Genomic DNA, 20,893 nt, shown 5'->3' on the forward strand with positions numbered 1-20,893 from the left:
CCGCCTGGGGCGCCCAGCCCTGGCCGCAGGGTCTCCCCAGGGAACGCGGGGCCGGGGCCGCCGGGGGCATTTTTTCGGAGGCGGAGGGACGGCGGCGTGAGTGAATTGAGACAAAGAGCGAGGAGGAGGAGGAGGAAGAAGAGGACACTCGGACTCGGCTACATTCCTGTGCAGAGAAAGGCGGGAGGCGGCGTTAGCCCTTTACGGACAGCTGGGTCCGGCGCTGCTCTCAGCTGCTGTCGGCGTATTTACAGCCGGCTCTCCCGGCCGTGGGAGGAGGAGGACGGAGAAACAACCATGTAAGTTCCCAGTTGCCGGGGGTCCTGTGAGAAGATGGGGGATGCCGCAGACGCCAAGGAGATGAGGAAGACTTTCATTGTTCCTGCCATCAAACCCTTTGACCATTATGATTTCTCCCGAGCGAAAATCGCCTGTAATCTGGCCTGGCTGGTGGCCAAAGCCTTTGGGACAGGTAGGTGGCGTCTCCTTCTTCCCTTTCTTTGATGCTGGTTCCTGCTTGGTTGCTTCGCTACTGAGGACGTGCGAGCCATTCCCTGAGGAGCTGAGAAGGGAGGGAGATGTGTGGGAAATGCTTTTGGTCTTTTCCCTTTCCCTAAGATCTCTTACCCCTTGTGAGGTTTTTTGTTTTTCTTTTGTTTTTCCTTAATTACACTTAGTCTTTTTGGAGTAGCCCCACTGTTTCCATCAGCAAGTAAATTTTGTGTATTGGCGCTCATATTGTTTTGCTTGAGTGAATCGATCTCTGTAAATGGTATTTTATTTATTAGTCTGGTCGTACTTCTACAATGTGAAAAAACCCCAGCAATCTACGTTCGTCTGTCATCTTGAAATTTTTCCTGGTATTGCTTAGGAGCAGAATTGGGTGCTAGCAATGGAAATGGGTTCTGACATGTGTGACAGTAGCCTGAAGCCATTTGAGTGGTTCAGCAATAAGAAAGGTTTCAGGGAAAAGAGCATTTAGTGCCAGGTTTTGGCCTGCACAATACAGAAGGCTCTCCTTGTCTGTAAGTGTAAATGGAATCGATTTGTAATGCCTCCAAAAGACACCAGTGCTCTGTCGTTGAAAACCTTGGACCTTGAGAAATACCAGACCTATTATTCTGTGCCTGAAATATTATTGGGCCTTGAGGAATACCAGACTTGCAGAGGTCTTCTGAGGGAAGCATTTTGAAAATTTACCAAGCTGGGGGGTTTTTGTTTGGGTTTTGTTTGTTTGTTTTGGAATTTTTTTAGGGTTTTTTAAAATTAATTATTTTAGCTTTTTGGGGGGAGTTGGAGTTGTTTGCTTATTGTTTGTGGGTTTTGGCTTTAGTATAGCTGTAGTATTGTAATAATTTAATATTCTGTTCACTAAAAATAATGGGGTTTTTGAAAGGTGAGGTAGATATCAACAATCATTGCTTTTGCCCTTGTTTTTTTTCATAAAATAACAGGAAAAGGTACCTCCTTATGGAGTATTGCACCTTTTACATTTAGGGCCAGGGTGCTGTTATGTATTAGCCAGGGTTAGGATGTATTTAGCATGTCTTTGTGGGACACGCTTCTGGGAACTCATAATATTTGATGCAATGCTTCCAAAAAGCCACTTTTAAAGTGCTTGAATCTAATGAATTTCAGTGAGTGCATCACTTCAAAAAGAAAGAAAAGATCAAAATATTGTTTCCATATAAAGATTTGTCAATAAAGTATACTTGCTTTTCTTTGTGAAATCTGGACAAATAATATTTTGACATATGGCTTTACTAGCTATGCAGGTATGAGAGGTAAAACAGTAGAGAAAATTCTTGGAAGTACCTAATTGAACATTTTCAGAGATCATTATATTTTTAGGTAGCTTGGTTCCATAGGGTTTACTCATAGGATTCTGAGTGTACAATGCTTGTGCAATTATATAACCTAGCCTTCTAACCTGAAAACTTTTTTCTACTGGAGTTTGACAGATTCCCAACCTATGGTTGAAATGTCTTGGTTCATACTGGTTGAGTTGCTATTGGATATGTAAAGCCACTTGCAGGGTACTTTTCTGCTACTTTTCTATAAAAGTGGGATCCAAAACAAATTCCTTTACTCTTTCCTTTCATGACTGGGGTTGTTCTGAGATGCTCAAATGGAACATGATTAGAGGGAATAATTGCTCCATCTGCTCTCTAAACAGTGCAGTAATGTAACAGAAGGAAGAGAGGTAAGCACACACATTTGTAGTGTGTGGTCCCAGTTCATTGTAGTGTTTCTGGTCCCAGTTCTTCCACTTGGTTAATGTAACTAGAAATGTCCAAGAAAAGTTTGGCTGAAGTAGAGAAAGACAGTATACAGGACTTGCATGTCTGCAGTACAAATGCTTCCTTTATACTTGGAGGGAAACAGAAGAACTGACCTTCACCTTTTCCAAGAAGGAAGGAAGTTTGGGTTTGTTAAATTATTTTAGTTCTTGGGAATAAATCACAGCCTCAGTCATGTCTTCTAACTATTGCTATATACATTTGTACAGAGAAACACAAAGGATGATTAGTGTTTTTATGGGTGCCACATTTTATTTCTTTTTTTATGCTTGAAGTATTGAAGTTCCCTAAGCCTGCAGGGGAAGGTGAAGGGTTTTTCCCTATGAAACAAAGTAATGCAGTTCAGTTTCATTAAGGAAAAGCATAGGTTGTTACAATCATGTATCCATTAAAGAAATCAAAATCTTTATGTATCAAAGGGGTAAATGTTTCAGTGGATGGCTTTCACAGTCTTGAAACCATATTTCAATCCACAATCAGAGATGCGGATACAGCTTGACTCTGTGTTGTGGATCTGCTCTTGGAAAAGACTTGAAATAGGTACTGTTCATTAGCATTAGTAATGACTTCTGGTGTTTCTTTGATACCTGGGTCCAAAAACTGAGAGAAAAATTATCTCTTGCTATTGTCCTTGGTTAAACTGCAAGTGTAGAGTTTGACCCACAACACAGGCAGCTCTAAAGAAGTTGTCCTATTAGTGAGGTGTCATAGGAGAGTAAGAATGCATTAACAGTCATGTTGAAGGCATCTTGTATGAAGAATTGTTTCAGAAATACTAATTGAAGAAAGAATTAATATTTAAGTGTTGAGGGTGTGTAGGATTTTATATCAGTGTTAGGACATGTCAGATTAAATGTTTTGTAATAATCAAATTGTTTAAGTGACACAACTTGCAGTAACTGAAAGGGAGAAAATTAACAAGTGTGAAGTATAAAAGGGGGAATGTTTGACTTTAGAAATTAAATCTGCAAATACTTAATTTCAGCCTTGTCTGCCAATGCTGGCAGTTAACTTTTTCAGTATAGAAAAATTTCCTCCCAAAGAACTGGGTGAACTGTATAGACACTATAACCTTCAACTTAAAAGTATGAGGGGACTTACTTACTTCATAGGAATAAGTTGAAAAATGTCTTGATGTTGTGGTAGTCTGTGCTCTTTTTATTTCTAAAGGACCAGAAGTGTGTTTCACTATTTTGGAATGTGAAGTTTTTGCCTTCTCAGTCTGCTATAGTAATAGAAAATGTGCCTGAAAAATTTGTTATTCATCCATGCTCCTAAAGACAGGCTGAGCTAAATATACATCATTCATGACAGATGTTTGTTTAGCCTGTTTTTTGAAAATCACTAATTATAGACTTTCAATGGTATGTCTTTTAGTCAGTTTGGACCTTATTTATTTTTAGATGTTTGAGCAGAATCTTGATGTCTTTTGCTATGTTGTTAAGCCATTACTTGCCCTCTTCCTGGTGCTTTTGAGAATGGTGGGCATGTTACGTTTTTATAACCCCTTTCATCCAATTAAAGCAATGTCTGTTATATTGCTTCGACAAAACAGACTTTTTTTCTTTTTGGTAGGTCAAACTTTTTTTGCTCTCTGTGTTTATTAGGGGTTTGGGGTTGGTTTTTTGTTTTTTTTTTTTTTTTTGCTTGGTTGTTTTTTTTGTATAATTTTTTCCTGTGGTTGGTTTACATGAGCTCTGTACTTAAATCTAGATCTGTTGGTCCAGCTAGACCATTACCAATACAAGGTAAATTTGAAAAATTATTTCATGGTTCCAACCTATAATACTCTGATTTATTCACTAAAATATGATGTTTGCCATTTCTGCCTCAGCCTAGAATTGTTGACTCATGCAGTCTGTGATTCACTGTAGCTCTCTATCTTTCTCTGCAGAGCTGCTGCCTACTCAGTTGTTCCCATCTTATAATTGTACTGTTGTAGGTTCCTGCTTTGCAGCTATACTTACATAACTGCATCCTATTTTCAAACCACTCCTTCCACTTATCAAAATTATCTTGAATTATAATTTTGTCCTCCAAAGTGCTCCCAATCCTTCTGTAGCTTGGAATCACTTCTCTACAACCTTGTCTAGTGTGAAGAAAGATGTGAGCTCTTGAACCTGGAAGTACATGTTCTTCCCATTTGGTAGGGGACATCTGATTACTCTTGGAAAATAGTTTTTCAAGCAGCTTTTCATCCAATTTTTAGTTACAAAGCTAAGAGTATATCTGTGTCTGATTTTCAGAAAAATATGGGAACACTTTTAAATCAAGTAAAAGCTGTTGCTCCTTTACTATCCAAACAATATATTATTCTGTTTCAGTAATACATTATACTGATTAGCATGAGTTGTTTTGTTTTGTTTTGTTTTTTTTTTGGACAGGAATATACTAAAAGCAAAATAAAAGCTGCAAATTCTGAGCAATTGTCCTAAACATTTTTGTCTTTTCTGAAGTAAAAATAAGATAGTCTGTGTACCTTTTAACCTTGAATTTCACATTAAATGTATCCTTTATAGGTGTTTGAAGCAATAGATTACAATTGCATCATCTGCAAGTAAATATTACCCAAGAAACCTAAAAATAGCTTTCTCCTGATGATTAATGTTTTCAGAACTGGTATGTGGCTACTTACTGCTCTTTGCCCGTGTTGCCAGCGGAACCATGAAGGGAGGAAATGAACACTGTGTCTCTGACAGAAACAAGTTGTAGCTAAATAATCTCATCTGTTGGATGTTGCAGGCCAGAGCAAATTTTAATCTTTTTCTAGCGGAAATAATTTCTTCACTTGTATTCAGTCTGGCAGTAGCAAAACCTTGTAGAAGGGTTTGGAGTTCAAAAACAAATGTTTGAGATTCTTGTGAGAATTTTTTAATATAGATTTCATTACCTCTCTGAAATAGTTGCTGACAAATTGATACTTCAGTCAGTCCTACTACAATCAGTGGATTAGACAGATCATCTACTGAGATGTTTTAATTGGAAGGTGGTTGTATCACTCCTTTCTGTAGAGCACATTTGTAATATAGTTTGAGTGTAGATCACTTTTTTTGAAGTAAATACATAAAATTGTATGAACTTCTGGATCTGTTATGTTTGACAGAGTCCTCTGAAGCTGTACTGTGCATGTACAAATGTGAAGGAAGGTGATCAGTAAGGGGACAGTTGCAGGATTGCAGTTGACAATGGAGCTCCTTTGGGGTATGGAATCTGTTCTTTCAATAGCTCAGTACCTTTGAGCCTGTTTGCCTTTACCACTCTGAGTGCTTGTCTGCAGAATGTAACAGATCTGACAGAGACTGTAGCCAAATGCTCACTGATTTCAGGTGATGAGATGAAATATATTTCTTCTCCCTATACCTGGTTTCTCTTTATATTTTTTGAACCACCATTGCATTTACTACTGAAAATATAGTTTGAAATTTTCCCCTTCACCCTATGATTTAGGGTCATCTGTTGTGTTACTTGAGTGACTCCATATTTGAAGGTGGCTCTCATTCAACCTTGAAGAGTATTTGTATGCTGTTGATCAGGAATGTGTCGCTTTTTCAATAAGATGTTAAGTAATTTCCATTCTACAGTTAGCACAACTGGATACAGTTCCAGTCCTGAAATTAGTAACTTTTAATACTTGCTCTGCTAAAGAGCAGAATGATTGTTTTTGCTGATCATTCTGGAAAATGAAGATAGAAGTGAAAAATTCTCAAGACTTCATAAGAAAAGTAGAGTGAGTTCTTCCTCCTCCCCCTTCCTTTTTATTTTGTGCAATTGGACAATACATCATTACTGCATCGGGTGGTAATAATAAACACTTCTGCTACAGAATTGAAATGTAATATTTGAAATCTATTTGCCAAATGTAAGATTTGTATAGTTCTAGCTGTTTCCTACATGTTTTCTTTTATTCAGTTAAAAGCAGTCTTACACTAAGAGAACCTGCAAGCCAAACACCTAAGAAGATGTGTTCATTCACATCTATCTACTTATGGCTGGCAAAAAGTTTTCTTTGACTTAATGAAGTCTTGTAATAAGTTCAAGAAGTGTTTATCTCTAATTTTCTGAAGCAGCTTTTCCCCTACTCCATAGGGTATTTAAATCATGACTTGTCTATAATTGTCAGCAAGGTGCTAGCTGGGTGAGATAGGATTATAATTATAGTATTATCTTTACATTTCTCATAACTTGCCTCTCCCAAAAATAAGTTCTAAAGGCATTTATGTTAATGAAAATTGATCCCCTTATTGGCAGGATTAATTCTAAGTAATGATTTTGTTTATTAAAACCTGAATCAATACCCAGGTTTTAGTAAATTAGGTACTGATCTTCCCATTTTAATAAGAAATGCCAGTACCAGACACATTCTGTAGGTTTTGTGAGGAGCACTTCCTGTTGTGCTGCTGAAGGCAGAATATTGGATGGGACAGCCACTTACTGTGACAATTAATAAAGCATTTCTTTTGTGATTTGCAGTGTTCAAAGAACAACTGAAGTCTGGTTAGGCTATGAAAGTAGAGCTGTGCATGTTTTTTCTTGAATGTTTTGGGGTTGGTTTATGTTTGGGTTTTGGTGGATTCTTTAGGATTTTGTTTAGGTTTTGTTTTTTTAATTGTTTTAGTTTGAGGGTTTTTTGTTTGTTTATTTTTGTTTGTTTCCTTTTTTGAATGAGGAATCCCTTTTAAGTGCAGAACAGCTGTTGAAGCAGTGGATAATTGTTTTTGTAGCATCTAGAGGCAGGAGGGTAAGATCTGTTTATTCATAGTACTTCTGTAATGCTAAATTCAAGAATCTTTTGAGTTCATCATAGCAAGGTGGACAAAGCTAAGAATGGTTAAGCTGAGGCTGAGTGTGCCATGAATTGGGTGTTGACCTTTTAGATACTTGTGTCTCTGTCTACAGCCTGCTAGCCAAGAACAATGGAAGTGGCAGATTGATTCAACAAACCAAAAATAAAAATTATTTTGTAATCTCTACTCTCTCATTTTGTTTTCTGCTTCCTGATTAAAAGTCTTGTTTCTTGATAGTGTCTCCAAAATAAAATAGTAAATTGAAATGTCTCCCTCTTCTATTGAGTCCACTAAAAAAATTCAACAGCAGTTAAATAATAGAATTCTGTCTTCTCTGACCTGTTTTCAATTCTTGGACTCTTGACTTTTGTGCAAGCTCTGCTGTCTTGTGCCCAGCTTGTGAATATGGCGCCAGAATCCTTGCTGGCAAGTGGAGTCTGAATGAGGTAACTTGACACGGTCACTTCCTGGCAAAAGCACACCTTAGCTGACCTGCAGAAAACCAGCAAGTCCATTGAGATTTGGCATACATTCATCTACTGGTTTGCACTAGGAGGTGGTTAAAGGTATTAGAATTCTCATTAAATAATTCTGTATTATATCTCAGTCTTCTACAAATATTTTTTTCTTCTTAATGTCTTTGTGCATTGACATCAGTAACCTGTAGAGAGGAAGTTTTCTAGAGTGAGGCTTAATGTGGCCTTGTGGCTCCCAAAAGTGATGGCATTATTTAATGAGAAAGCCCATGGCAAAATATTTTAACTTGTTTTATTGTCCTCAGGAATTAAAAAAAGCAAAACAAACAAACAACATGGAGACCTTGTTGACAAAGACTTCTGAGCTTTTGGACATTCTTAAAGCAAGCATTCATAAATCTGAAACTGTTCACTGCTATAAAGTTGAAAAACTCAATAGTTGTGTAAAGGATTGTATTCATCTCTGTGGAAGCATGGAAACTTTACAAAAAAACCAATTTGTTTTTAAAGAAAATGTAGACTTTTCATGTTAACACAAGCTGTTTTTTCCAAAGAACAAATTCATACTGTCTTCCAAGGAGTAATTCATGCCTATCTGAGCAGGGAGGTTTTCTTATAAAGCAACTTTTAAAGGTAAATTCAGTAGTGTTATGCATGAATTAATTTTAGACCATTCCTTTCCTTTAAAATGGTCTGTTGAAATGGAAAATTAAGTTGCATTTCTGTCTCACAGTGGGGAGTGTTCTGGTTTTGTCTGGAATAGAGTGAATGTTCTTGCTGGTAGCTGGTGCAGGGCTGTGTTTTGGATTCAGTGAGTGCACTGTTGATAACACTCTGGTGTTTCAGTGGTTGCTCACTGTGCTCTCTCTAAGTCAAGGACTCCTCTGTGCCCCGTGCCAGCCAGGAGGTGCAGGAGGAGCTGGGAGGGAGCGTGGCCAGGGCAGCTGAGCTGAGCTGGCCCCAGGGACACTGCAAACCATAGCTGCTGTGCCCAGCATGGGCTGGGGGAGCTGCCTGGGAGGGGCTGAGAGCTGCTTGGGAATGGGCTGTCTCTATTTCCCTTCCATTGTTATTATTGTTATAATGTTTTACTTTATTTCAGTTATTAAACTGTTTTTATCTCAGCCTGCAGGATCTACCTTTTTCCAGCTTTCCTCCCTATCCTCCCATCCCAGCAGGGAGAGTAGGGTAAAGAGCAAGCAGCTGGGCAACTTAGTTGGAACTGGGGTTAAACCACAACAGGGAGCAATGATTATCCTGCATTTGCTTTAAAGCTTTGAATAAGCTCTTACTTTTTTTGATTTATTTTCTTCTCTAAAAAGAGCATCTGCAGGACTTTTCATTCATTGATCATTTATAAAAATCACCTGAAGATACATTGACTACTTTTTTGAAGTTAGCTCGGTGGTTAAATTTAGTTACAGACTTGGGCTAATGTGGTATTATTTCTTTTTTGTTCTTTTCTCTGTGTCTTGAACTTGCCTTTTAGCTTCATTTATTCTCTTCATAGTACAATATTTACAAATTTCAAAATGTCAAAATGATTTCCAAAGCTGTGGTCCTGCTCACAATTCTAGGAAAAAATAGGGTGGTCATCTAGCTCAGCTTCCTTCTCCAGGAAGGGCCAGCCTCAAAGTTAGAGGAGATTTCTCAGGGCCTTGTTTTGAAAGTCCTGTGGATGGCAGTTTCACAGCTGGGTCCCCAGGCAACCTGCACCCATGCTCGTGGTCTCTTGACAAGCTTTTCCCTTGCATGAGCCCACGAGCCCTGCCTTTATCCAGGTGTGTGTTTCCAAGGCCTGTTGGTGCTGGCAGAGTGCAGGAAGATCCTGCCTCTTGTCTCCAGCACTGTCCCCAGTCTCCTGGTGTCACCTGCACTGCTCGTGTTCAGCACTCAGTGTCCCCATACACCCCTCTGACATAATTAGCAGGCATTTCAAGGTCAGATGGTCTTTTATGGCAATATGTGCAACAAGGTATTTCTTTTAAAATGGGTCATTTGCCTCAGAGTTTAATCCTGAATGAGTCTTCTTTGTCAGCTGGGCAAAGGAAGACTGGTAAAATGCAGGCATTGCAGATTAGTGTTAAGATTCTTCTCTGCCTAGCAGAGCCTGTTTAACAATCTCTAGTCCTGACAGAATTGTTAATAAAGGCTTTTGACCCTGCTGATTGTGCTGGTAATCTGCTGAGAACTGGATGGAGCCTTGAAATTCCCTGCCACAGGACTCTAGAGGCAGCACATGCCAGTTCTGGAAGGACTTCTACTCTGAGATGGTTTTCTGTGTCTGTTACCTATCTGCTGTGGGGGGTTTTGTTTCCTTTTTAAACTCTAATGTAAGAGCACAGCTTGAATCTTCTATCAAGAGCTATTCTGATATCAAACAGTTTAATATATGTTATGAAGTGGGGGAAAGTGCCATGTTTCTGCCTGTGCAGAGGGAAGTCTGACAGGAATGTTTGTAAAGAATTCTGATCTTGTTGCACTAGAGATTTCTTGTTTGTATGCTTTCACATTTTTTATACATTCAGAATATGCCTGTAGCCACAGCTTCTCTTCCTAGCCCTTTGTTTCCTTATTTGATTTTTCTAATTAATTAATTTTTCTGGTTTTATTTTTATGAAAACCAGTAAGTATTTTTTCCAGATTTATTCTTGTGTACACCAAAGAAGTAAAAGAAATGGCATAGATGTCATTCTGTCTTTTTCTATATTTTCAGAAGCAGAACTAAGCTTTATAAATAATTCCATTTGCCTTTGCTAGTTATCATGTTGATTTTGGTTTTTTTAGCTGTATTGAGTTTTTAATTATGAAATCCCAGCAGTGGATGTCATTCTTTAATGATAAATGTATTTATTGCATCTTGTCACTTTCTTATGTGCTTCAGTGATACAGAAGAACAGAATTAACAGGCATTGGGTTTGTTATTTACTGTCTTGAGATTTCTCTTCTGGCTCACATTTTCAGGCTTGAAATCTGTCTTTGTCTTCAGTGAATCTGAACCACAGAGTATGTGACTTCTGTTTGAGTGGAGCTAAGTATTCCTTCCTCAAGAGGGTTTTTTCATATAGGAATGAGGCTTTTTTAAGTCTTCTAAGAAATTACAAATGGCTTTATTTGTTCCTCCCTCCTTCCCCTCATCCCCATTGAAATTCTCATCTGCTTCAAAACAGGGGTGTGTGGATTTTGGTTTGGGTTTTTATTTGGTTGGTTGGGTTGGGTTTTTGTTGTGGGGTTTTTTGTCTCTTTCAAAAGCAAAATCTGCTGCCTGTGCATTGTGAGATATTTACAAAAAATGTTTTCTAATCCTCTCTAGCTTGAAAAAGTAGCATAAAGATGCTTTAAGAGTTGGCATTTGGAATTGTAGAGGATAAAGTCCTGATGAGAATTGAGCTCCTGATACTGGAGATGGATCATTAGGGACTTCAGAAATAACAAGTTTAATATTTAAATAGAGTGTAGTCAAACAGGGAAAAGAAAGAAGGTCAGGTAGAATTAAGACAGATGAAAACAATACCTGGGGAAGCAGGTATCTAGCAGCTCTGAGATCCTCAATTAGAAATGCTTTGTGTTGGACTGGATGACTCTGGATCATCATCTGGATCATAGTCAGCAGGTGAAGCTGGGAAGTGGAAGAGAAGATGGAAATATCTCCTGACACCAGTAGATATTTTTGTTAGAAGTTTTATTATCATCTTGTAAAAAAGTAGGGCTTTTTTACAAGATGATAAGAAAAGGCATTAGATTTGTGTTTTAAAGGGCAGAGTAGTTGTGCTGATGGTATATTTTGATCTGTGTTCTAAAGCAAAGCTGTCAGTTTTCTTGCCAAATTTAGGCTCAGGGTTTAAGCAAATGACAAACTATGTCTCTTTCCCTTGATACTCTGAATTGGCAAAAGAAGCAGCAATATCTTACCCTTTCCTACCACCCTTCCAGCATTTAAAGCATGTGTTAATATTTCTTTCACTTTTTGCACTCTGCAAAGCGTGTCTTCCCTCACAACTAGAAGGCAGCTGGCACCTTGCAGAGCCCATCATGGAAGCACATGAACTGCAATAGAATATGTATGAGGAAGAAGATAATCTGTCATTATCTTGTGATGGCATGTTCTGTTTTTTCTCTCTCTTCTCCTGCTCCACCCTTGCTGGGCTGTTTACTCCAGACTGATTCAAACCTTGTCTGTTTAGCCATTTATCCAGCTGAAGGCAAAGGGTAGAAACTTGAGTTGTATCACTGCTTTCCTACACACTTATTTTTTCTTCTAGCAATTAAATAGGGTTTTTGCATTTGGACTCAGGAAAAGAATCACATGCTCTTTATCCCATAAATGTTGTTGGCTTAACTAATTTTACAACAATAGAGAATGAAATTCTTCCAGGAGGAAAACGAAGCATCTTGCAGTGTGTATGCCTGAAAATCTGAAAGTTATTTTCCACTTGACTCATGATTTAATTTAATTTCATCTAATACCATATTTAATTAATTTATAGTTGCTACATTTGTGGTAGACAATTATAGTCTGCCTGTATTGTGTTATGTACAGTCTTTGAAAAAATTGTTGATTGTCTTGGAATGCTAATTTTAGAGTTAAAAATCTCAGCATAGATTTGACAAAATCTTGTGTAGCTTTCTGTGGGTGCTAAACCAGCTCACTGAAAAAGGATTAAAACCAGAATTTTAAGGGAAGTTAGTAACACAACAAGGCCAATAAGAACTCAGTATTTTGTCAGAAAGAAAGTGATAATATTTTTTATTCTTTCTCCATTCTTCTAATTTCAGTCAAAAGCCCATATATTTATACTTAACTGCTGAATTGTCATCATTCTGTGATGTGTGACCTTTGAAATAAACAGTATAGTAATCAAATTCTCCTGCATATACAGAAACTAGAAGGCTGCTTTTTGTCTTGAAGTTTTCTGTGCTGAAACAAAATGTTTCAGTTCTATTTTGTTATTGTAATAGAGTCCAGGGTTTGTGTTTAAATGGGTGTTGTTCTGCCTTTATATGTCTGACCTATATAATATCATGCCAAAGGAGATGGGAATGTTTGGGCATGTATTTGGAGAAGCCAAGAAATTTTAATGTAATGATGATGTAAACCACAGGTTGGTGTTCTGTTGTGGCCTTTGCAATGTGAGGCACTTTGAATTTTTCTCAAGTTTCTATTTATAGCTCAAATATTACCTTTGTATGAAATTTTTCCCAGAATTTTATAACATAATTGCTGGTATAGGGTAAGCTTACTCCCCTTGGGTAAGCTTTCTTTAACATAATTTTGAGTTGACATATAGTTTTAAAAAATCCCCTACTAGTCTGTCCTTTCTGATACTGACTTGTGCTCTGTGTGTTTTGTAGAGAATGTTCCAGAAGAGCTCCGAGAGCCGTTTTACACAGACCAGTATGACCAGGAGCACATCAAACCACCTGTTGTGAACTTGCTGCTGTCTGCCGAGCTCTACTGTCGTGCTGGGAGCCTTATTCTCAAGAGTGATGCTGCAAAACCACTTCTAGGTCATGATGCTGTTATACAAGCCCTGGCACAAAAAGGCCTTTATGTCACTGACCAAGAAAAGTTGGTGACCGAACGAGATCTCCACAAAAAACCAATTCAGATGGTGAGTGTTCCAAGCTTGTGTGTTACATCTCCTCTCTCCATCTGTGCTCTCCCAGTACCTACAGATCTGTCTTTTAAAATGCATCATTATGTTGAAGTATTTTTCACAGGAGTTCAATGGGATTCACTACTGGGAAGTTTATAATTGTTTTGGTTTTTTTCTGTGTCATTAGCTGTCAGTGCAGGTGTATTTCTTCTGTATTAATGCTAGAATACACCTATCTTCCTACTTAGTTAAAATATTACATTTTTAAATATAGCAGTAACAATATGATCACTTGGATTTCAGTTTTACAGCACTGTCTGTAAGTGAATATTTCTGTGTTGGAAAAGTTTGAAAACATTATTCTTGGGCAGAAATCTTTGGTTAAAATCTTGAAAACAAAGTTTTAATGGCAGACAATTCAGCCTAATAACATTGAAGAGTCACCTGTTGCACATTAAGTCAATGTAAAACACACAACAAAAAATAGGTCTTTGCTTTATATAACTGCTAATTAAAACATTAGTTCAAGTGATGAATGATTCTATTAGTAAGCTCCTAAGTCATGGGGTTTCTGCTTTGTTTGGAACTGAGTTATAAAAAATTACCTGTAAAAAGGATGTCTACATATGTTTGTTTAGCAAATCGCAGTATGATAGAATAAGATGCTAATTCACTTAATTAAATGAAATATTTTAAATGTTCACCTTTTTATATTTGTATTTAATATAGAGAATAAATTAAGTAAACAAAGTATTTGTGGCCAGTGACCTGTAGCTGCCTCTAGAATGAAGGTGTGTGGAAATGAGTATAGCTATGGTGATCTTAGAGGTGTTTTCCAATCTAAATAATTCTATGTTTCAAGTGATGAAAAAATTTGCAGGATACTTGCAATACTTGTGGGTAGTTAGGAGTGTTCCTAATGTTCACAGAAGTCAAAGCATTTAAGAAACAAACTTTTTGACTGTTTATGTTTTTGCAGAACTTAATTCTGTTCTTGCTTCTGAAGGAAAATAAGGTTAATGACTTGGATTTATGAGCCTCTGGTTACTCCATTTGATTCTTTTTATGAGATCCCTGTCTAGAGTAGTTGTAAGAGTCATTTATTCCCAGAGTTCTCAGTTGAAAAAAAATATGTCAGTATTACCTAGTTTGGTTTGCTGATGTTTGATTTAGTAATTCATACTGCTTAAAATGCATTTCAGTAGTAATTTTCTATTTCCCTTGTGCCTGTGGGGCTGTTTGTGTGTTTTCCCAGTATTGTTTAGGTATAGTCAGCAGGAAGTTATTGACACATGAGCATCATAAGAGTTATGTCCCCAGGTTCCTGCTGTGCCCAGGGCACTGGTCCCCACTCCAGTACTAGTAACAGATGGGTGCACTGTTGCTCTTGGCAGTTCACAGGCAGCTGGACTGTGACAAGGACAGGGAACACAACTGGCTTGGGCAGAAACACAGCCTTGTCCAAAACAACTGCTACCAAAGAAATGGCTGTGAAGGTGTAGTGTCCATACTAATGTCCCAAGCCCAGGAGTTTTACTTTGTCAAACCATGCTCTTGTTCCTGTGCAAGTTCCTAGCAGCAGCATTATATTTTAATTGGAAAGCCTCAACCCTTTTTCTTATTATACTATTAGTAAAGTTGGCAGAGAACTTCAAATCTGGCTGTTGCAGTATTGACAGTCTTTTCCCTTGATGCCTTCCAATACTCTTTCCTATTATATTCCATATGTCAGTTTCTAAAAGTCTTACAAATTTAAATGTATATCCTGTTTTAGAGCATGGAATATTTTTTTCTTTTTCAATTATGTAGAACAGAAAGTTTTTGTTTGTAATTAACACATATGTTCCTCTAGTAGACCAGATTGTGTTAAACCCATGTAAAATGTACTTCTGAGTAATTTAATAGAACATGGTATGGTTGTCATTCCCTTTGCTAGCCTGTCTTCCCCAGGAATAGGGGAAAGATGTTAGTGGATATTTCTTGTTACCTTCTCAGATGTACTGTATTTTCTCTAGCTGAAAAGGGGTGAGTTATAATATAAAATGGAACTATGGCAAGAGACTGGAGTATGGAATGTTTTAATTTTGCATGTGTATTATAACGTGTGTAGCTGTGGCCAACAGACTTGGAATTCCTTGGGCTGGATGTTTGCACAGTGACGTCTGTGGGGATTAATTGTTGACTTAGTTCCCATGTGACTCTTTAATGAAGCAGGCATTTTGGTCTTCTCTCTCTCTTAGCTGGAACTTTTCTTGGAAGCACCTTACAAATTTAAGTCTGCAAAGTGTAGCAAATGGATGTGCTGCTTTTGCTGGGGTCAGGATAAATGGCACTTGGCTCCTCAGTCCCAGCTGACTTGGCTGCATTAGTATCTAACTGGAGAGGCTGCAGAGGCTGTGTTTGTGTTTCTGTGTGTGTGTACATACATAGGGGTATGCATGTATACAAATCAGTGCCCTGGTGGAATGGGGTAGGAAAGAGGCACTGGTGAAATTAACCCATGGCAGCAAAGGCTTCTGTTAAAGCCTCCCCTGTGTGGTCTGATTCATTCTTTTACTCTTTCTCATGTTTGGTTTGTTCACATCTCCTATTTCATCTCTGGTGAGACCAAAAGCTGGGTTATTCAGTGGTATCTCAATTTCTGTTCTCCATGTATTGCAAGATATTAAAACTTAATTCTATGTTTATTTTTGTTAACTCTGTGTTTCATAGGATCATCCTGTTTTTAATTCTTGTAGGGGAGCAAAAGAACCAAATAGCATGTTATTTCTCTTCTGGTTGAAATGTATATGGTCTTGGCTCTGCTCTGCTAGACTTCAAAGAGTGCAGAAATAATCTAGAGCTTGGAACTGAAAGTTTGAACCAAGAACCAGAGTACTTTTCTCCTGGAAATTATACTTCTGTATGAAAGGAATTATCTGATGTTTCAAAAGATTACGGAAGCTATGCTGTAAAAAACTTTGCAAAGATATTTATGTCAGTTGGCAAGTTCCAATTGCATTAAAACAAAAAATCTGTCTTCAGCAGGCATCCCCATATGGAAATGTGAGATTTTTTGACCTGCTATAGAAATCAGAAATAGCATAATAATTCAGCATGATTCTGATAATAATGCAATAGTTTTCTAATGCTCATGCATAGATCATTATTCAAGTGAAGCTTAACTTTGTTTTCCTATGCTGATTTATTTTTAAAAATTTTGTATTTCCTTCATAAGCCAAACTGACTTAAACCATCAAATATCAGATACACAAGAGGAAGGCAATTTGGATTTTTTAAATATTTTTTTTCTCATATAAGCATTGGCTCTCTTTGTTTTAAAAATACATATATTGCAGGATGAGTCAGAGGAGACTTTTATACAAATGTATCCATTACAACAAGAATTTTGTATTAACTGAGTAACTTCTTTTCCATGTCAAATCATTTTACAAGAATTCTGATTTTTAATCAGGCTGGTCACTTGCTATTCATATGGTCTCTTTCAATTTGCTTCAAGTGCAGGGAAGAATAAGCAGATTCAGAGAGGAATTAAGAAATGCTTTCTTTCCCTCAAGTCCCTGCAATGCACTTCTGCCATGTGGGGAAAGGAATAAAAAAATCAGCATCTCAGTTCACTTTGCAGGGAAACTGAAGTTGCATAACTACCCCAGCAGTGGACTTCTGTCCCTAATGTGACAGGACCAAAATGATCTGATTTTCTAGCTTGAGGAGTAGTAATGTCAAATCTTGGATACTTGTTTAAAACCAGTGTTGTTAGGGAGTATAGAGATTTAGTAATATTACAGACTCTTAGCAAATTTGCATCAGAAGAATCTATTTGCCTAAGCTTATTATTATATATTGATGAAACATTCTTAGCTGACTACAAAAAATAGTTATTAACCTTCAAGGCATTTGAAAATATTTAGTTCTTAATAAAATTTAGTGACTCGAAAAAGGTTAGTGAATACCCTGTGTATAAATATCCAAGAAAGTATGCCGTACAAATTTTTTTTATATTTTCAGTGTGGGAAAGTATAAAAGCCATGCTAAGCCTAGTATAATCAAAAAGCATTACTTTTGTCAAGAGTTGAATTCTCAATTCAGAAAAATAGTGTTGCAAGAAAGTCAACCAGCTGAGCAGCTAGTTTAAACTTACACCCATGTATGATTACTGTCATTAATCAAGTAACTCCTAAATCCTTCATAAAATTCTACAATTTTCAGCCAAGATGGAAAGGGAATGAGAGGCTTCTGCAAAACCCCAGCAGTAAGTCCATAATAGCTGGTAGGAATCAAATTTGCTGCTTTCTTAATTCTGAGCTATTATTTGTGTGTATGGGCTTTAAATATAAAAAGTAGTGTTCTGTCATGCAAGTTGCATATCCCTTTAGCTGCAAATTGCCTTCCTCCTTGAAGACACCTTGTGAGGAAGTCTGGCAGTAATTTCTCTGTAGCAGTTTGTGAATCTGGACTGTAACTGAGGTGTAATTAGGTGTTCCTGTATTAGCTAGTTAGTAGTCATCAGGAGTGCATGTTTGGGGCAAACACCTGTATTTCTTCCAGTCACTGCTCTCGTGGTTTGCACTGTGGGGGTGTTTCAGAGAGCACAAATGCAGTTTTTTGAGCATGTAACCTGGAAGTTGGGCTCTAGGATCACACCTATGGTAGCCCACTTGCCAAGCCCATTTCCCAGGACTGGAGCACAGCTGGCTGAAGTGAATCCCCTGAGGAGGGAGCAGAGGTGAGTCCAGGGACCTTTGCACCAGTTTTGCTTTTCTGTTGTGCGGAACTGATTGCGGAGTTAATCCAAGCCAGCGAAACTGCTGTGGAAGGCGGGAGGAGTGGGGATTGATAGTGCTAGGTGTGTATGTACCCACAGCCAGAGCCTGGCTCTCTTTCTGGTTGAGATAACAGACAGGAAGTGGTTAACTCATCCTGCAATCCAGACTTTTGGTCTCCCTGGCAGACTGCATTCACTGGAAATGACAGTGCCTTTCATCAGCACTGTGTTTCTCCTTGAGGAAGGGCTGCAGCAGCTCACCTGGTTACTTGCAGCTACATGCTGCAGTCTCTGCACTCCCAGGCTGTACAGCTCCTTTAACTCTGCTCTGGAAAGCAGCACAACATGTACTAAGCACTTCACAGAACAAAGTAAGATGTGGTTTCTGCCCTGAAGATTTTTTTTTCTGGTTTTAGGCATGATGCAACAAGTTTCCATTCCATGCTATTGTAAATTAGTTATTAGATGAAGACATATAAAAAGAATTTGCAGTTACTTGACTTGAACCTATAGTTACCATAATTTGTTAGTTAAAGCACCAGATTCTAACTGCCTTGTGATATATCTTTGATAGTAGTATGTTTCATAGAAGATTAAAATAATAAGCAAATATAGTGGTGAAATAGAACCTGAGTTCATTGAGTCTGATGTGCTGTGTAGAACCAGTCTGCTGGGGGTTTGGGCTGGGAAAATATCATCTTTAGAAGTTCCATATTTTTTGTTCCATTTCTGGTCTCATCTCTTCACATGCATTCCTCATAAGGTTCTCATTTGCTTGAAAATAGGGATCCAGTATTTTTGCTGGGTTTCCTGTGTCAAATACACCATCCCACTCCAGTCAGCACTGAACTAACACCTGTTTGCCACAGCAGTGTTGTACCAGGCTCCCTCACACACAGGGTGCCAGTTCACTCTGGGCCACAGGAACTGCTGCAGCTCTCCCAGAGTTCATTCTGCACGTACCATTTTAACACAGGACTTAATGTCCTATTAGCTTTTTTTCAAGCAATTTTTGTTGACTCATAGCCTGGGTATTTTGTTTTGCTTGCTGCTTGTATTTAATTATATTTTTCTTGTGTGTAGAAAATGCTTTTTTTTTGTGTCTTGGGCAGTGTCTTGGGATGTTTTCTGCAGTATGTTTGTCTAGAATTTAGTGAGTGCCAAACATGGAGGTTATCCATGTGAGTTATAGTAGGGTTTGTTGTATGTCTGTATATCAGTATCAGAAATTTGTGGAAGACTTAGATAACCACAAAGGCCTCTGCAACATTCTTTGGGTTTTCATGGAATGCTGTCTCTTGAGCTTGTGCACCAAGTGTGGCAACTAATGTGAAAGGTAGCAAAGCTACTGACACCAAAATTGTCTATAAAGAATACAAGGAGGGATGCTTTCCTGTCCTTTTCAGCAGCTCTAATGCCAGAAACTCTAAGGCTTTCTACGATTTCTCTCGATTTAATTTTAGTTGTTGTTGTGTTGTGTGTGTATGTGTTTTTGTTTTTTTTTTTTTTTTTAATCCAGCATCCTTAATTTTAGTACAAAAATCTTGGTAGTGTTTTGGTCTTAGGGTTCCAGCACTGTAGCTGGCATTTCAAACTTGGATTACTAAGAATTCTTGCCTAGAAGGTAACTAAATCTGATTGTTCTTTTTAAGAGTTCTTGTAGGGTTTATTTCAGTTGGGCAGAGCTATTGAATAAACTATGCTCCTTGTATTGCCTTGAAAGTGCCTTCTCAGAACCACCATAAAATCCCTGATGGATACAGATGTTTACAGAGCTGTCCTTATACTGGCCTTTGCCAGTTGAAAGTAGTAGGAAATATTTAGAAATAGCAGCACATCATGCTTAGTCTAATGTAAAATTGTGGTAACTACATTTAATCTTTTACTAAAACGAGGAGAGAATATTGCAATATGTCTTCCAAACGAGATACATGATCTACTAAATCAAACTGCTGCTTTTGGAATAATGACAGGAAATTAAATGAACCTCAGGTGAAGGTAGTACCTCCCAAAGTCAAGCCTCATGCCTCTCATGAGAAGATAATGCAATGCATTGTTATTTTCTGTTGTCTGTCTTGTTCACTTCCTTGCAAAATAGTTGTTCTTCTGCCTTGAACAAACTCAAGTTTGGAATCAAAGAGCTTCTGATTGTGTTCTAAGTTGTTATTCCATCTTGTGGTGCTTTTAACCTGCGGGGGAGGGAGAGGTGGAGAAGAAGGGGGTGATGGTGGTGATTTAATTTAAAAAACCCAAACCAACCACCTGAGAGCATACCAAAATCCACTCCTGAAGCACAAAAAGAAAACCAGTTAAAAGGAGGAATAAATTATGAACAAAATATGTAATGAATTAAACCCATAAAGAATGCCAGATACCATGTATAAAATGCTTTCGAAAAAGGTCAGGAAGTATTTTCATTAACCTTAAAAGAAGGTCTATTTTGTTAAACACAGTTTAAGGATATTTTCTTCCTGTTTCAATAGCACAGTGGTTTGGCTTTTGGCTGTTGGTTTGCTGCTGTGAACTTTCTTTGTATCTTTAAATATGTGAAAAGATTTATTTAAATAAATGTTTAGGAATGGTCTTACTTCTGCTGGGTTAAGTATATTTTGGAGCACACTAAATGAGCTATTAGGAAAAGATGTACCTGTGAATTGTTTTACAGACTACCTAGAAGGAATTTCTTCATCAGTTTGTTTGAATCATGGTAAGGAAGAGAAATCCCTTATACTGGCTAGCACAAAGCTAAAAATCTTCCATGGTTGTAGCAGGCAGTTGAAGAGCCCTGCTTTCTTCCTATTATGGAAAATAGTGAGCAGCTTTTAGCAGGAGGTGTGGGTCAGTCATGTAAACATAAGGAGAGCTTCACTACCAGCTCTGTGTAGTACATACACACAGCAACAAGGGGACAAAACCACACTGACTGTTGAAGGAATACAGTTTGTACTCCCCAAAATGCAGCAGCTGCTCC

At 37.9% G+C, this 20,893-nt stretch overlaps 1 protein-coding gene across 4 annotated transcripts in view; it reads left to right on the forward strand.

Moving 5' to 3' along the window:
- The first annotated feature begins 58 nt into the window (after window positions 1-58).
- CAMSAP2 (calmodulin regulated spectrin associated protein family member 2) overlaps window positions 59-20,893 on the forward strand; it is an 80,207-nt gene continuing 59,372 nt past the window's right edge. For all 4 annotated transcript variants that reach the window (XM_071436047.1, XM_071436048.1, XM_071436049.1 and 1 more), the window contains exons 1-2: window positions 59-472; window positions 12,913-13,172. In XM_071436047.1, the coding sequence (XP_071292148.1) occupies window positions 334-472; window positions 12,913-13,172 (399 nt within the window). In that variant the 5' untranslated portion in view covers window positions 59-333. The remainder of the gene's footprint in view (window positions 473-12,912; window positions 13,173-20,893) is intronic.

The sequence above is a fragment of the Agelaius tricolor genome, unplaced genomic scaffold (assembly GCF_023055355.1).
Source record: "Agelaius tricolor isolate 1412-34295 unplaced genomic scaffold, bAgeTri1.0.p SCAF_11, whole genome shotgun sequence".
In the NCBI taxonomy this organism is placed as follows: domain Eukaryota; kingdom Metazoa; phylum Chordata; class Aves; order Passeriformes; family Icteridae; genus Agelaius; species Agelaius tricolor.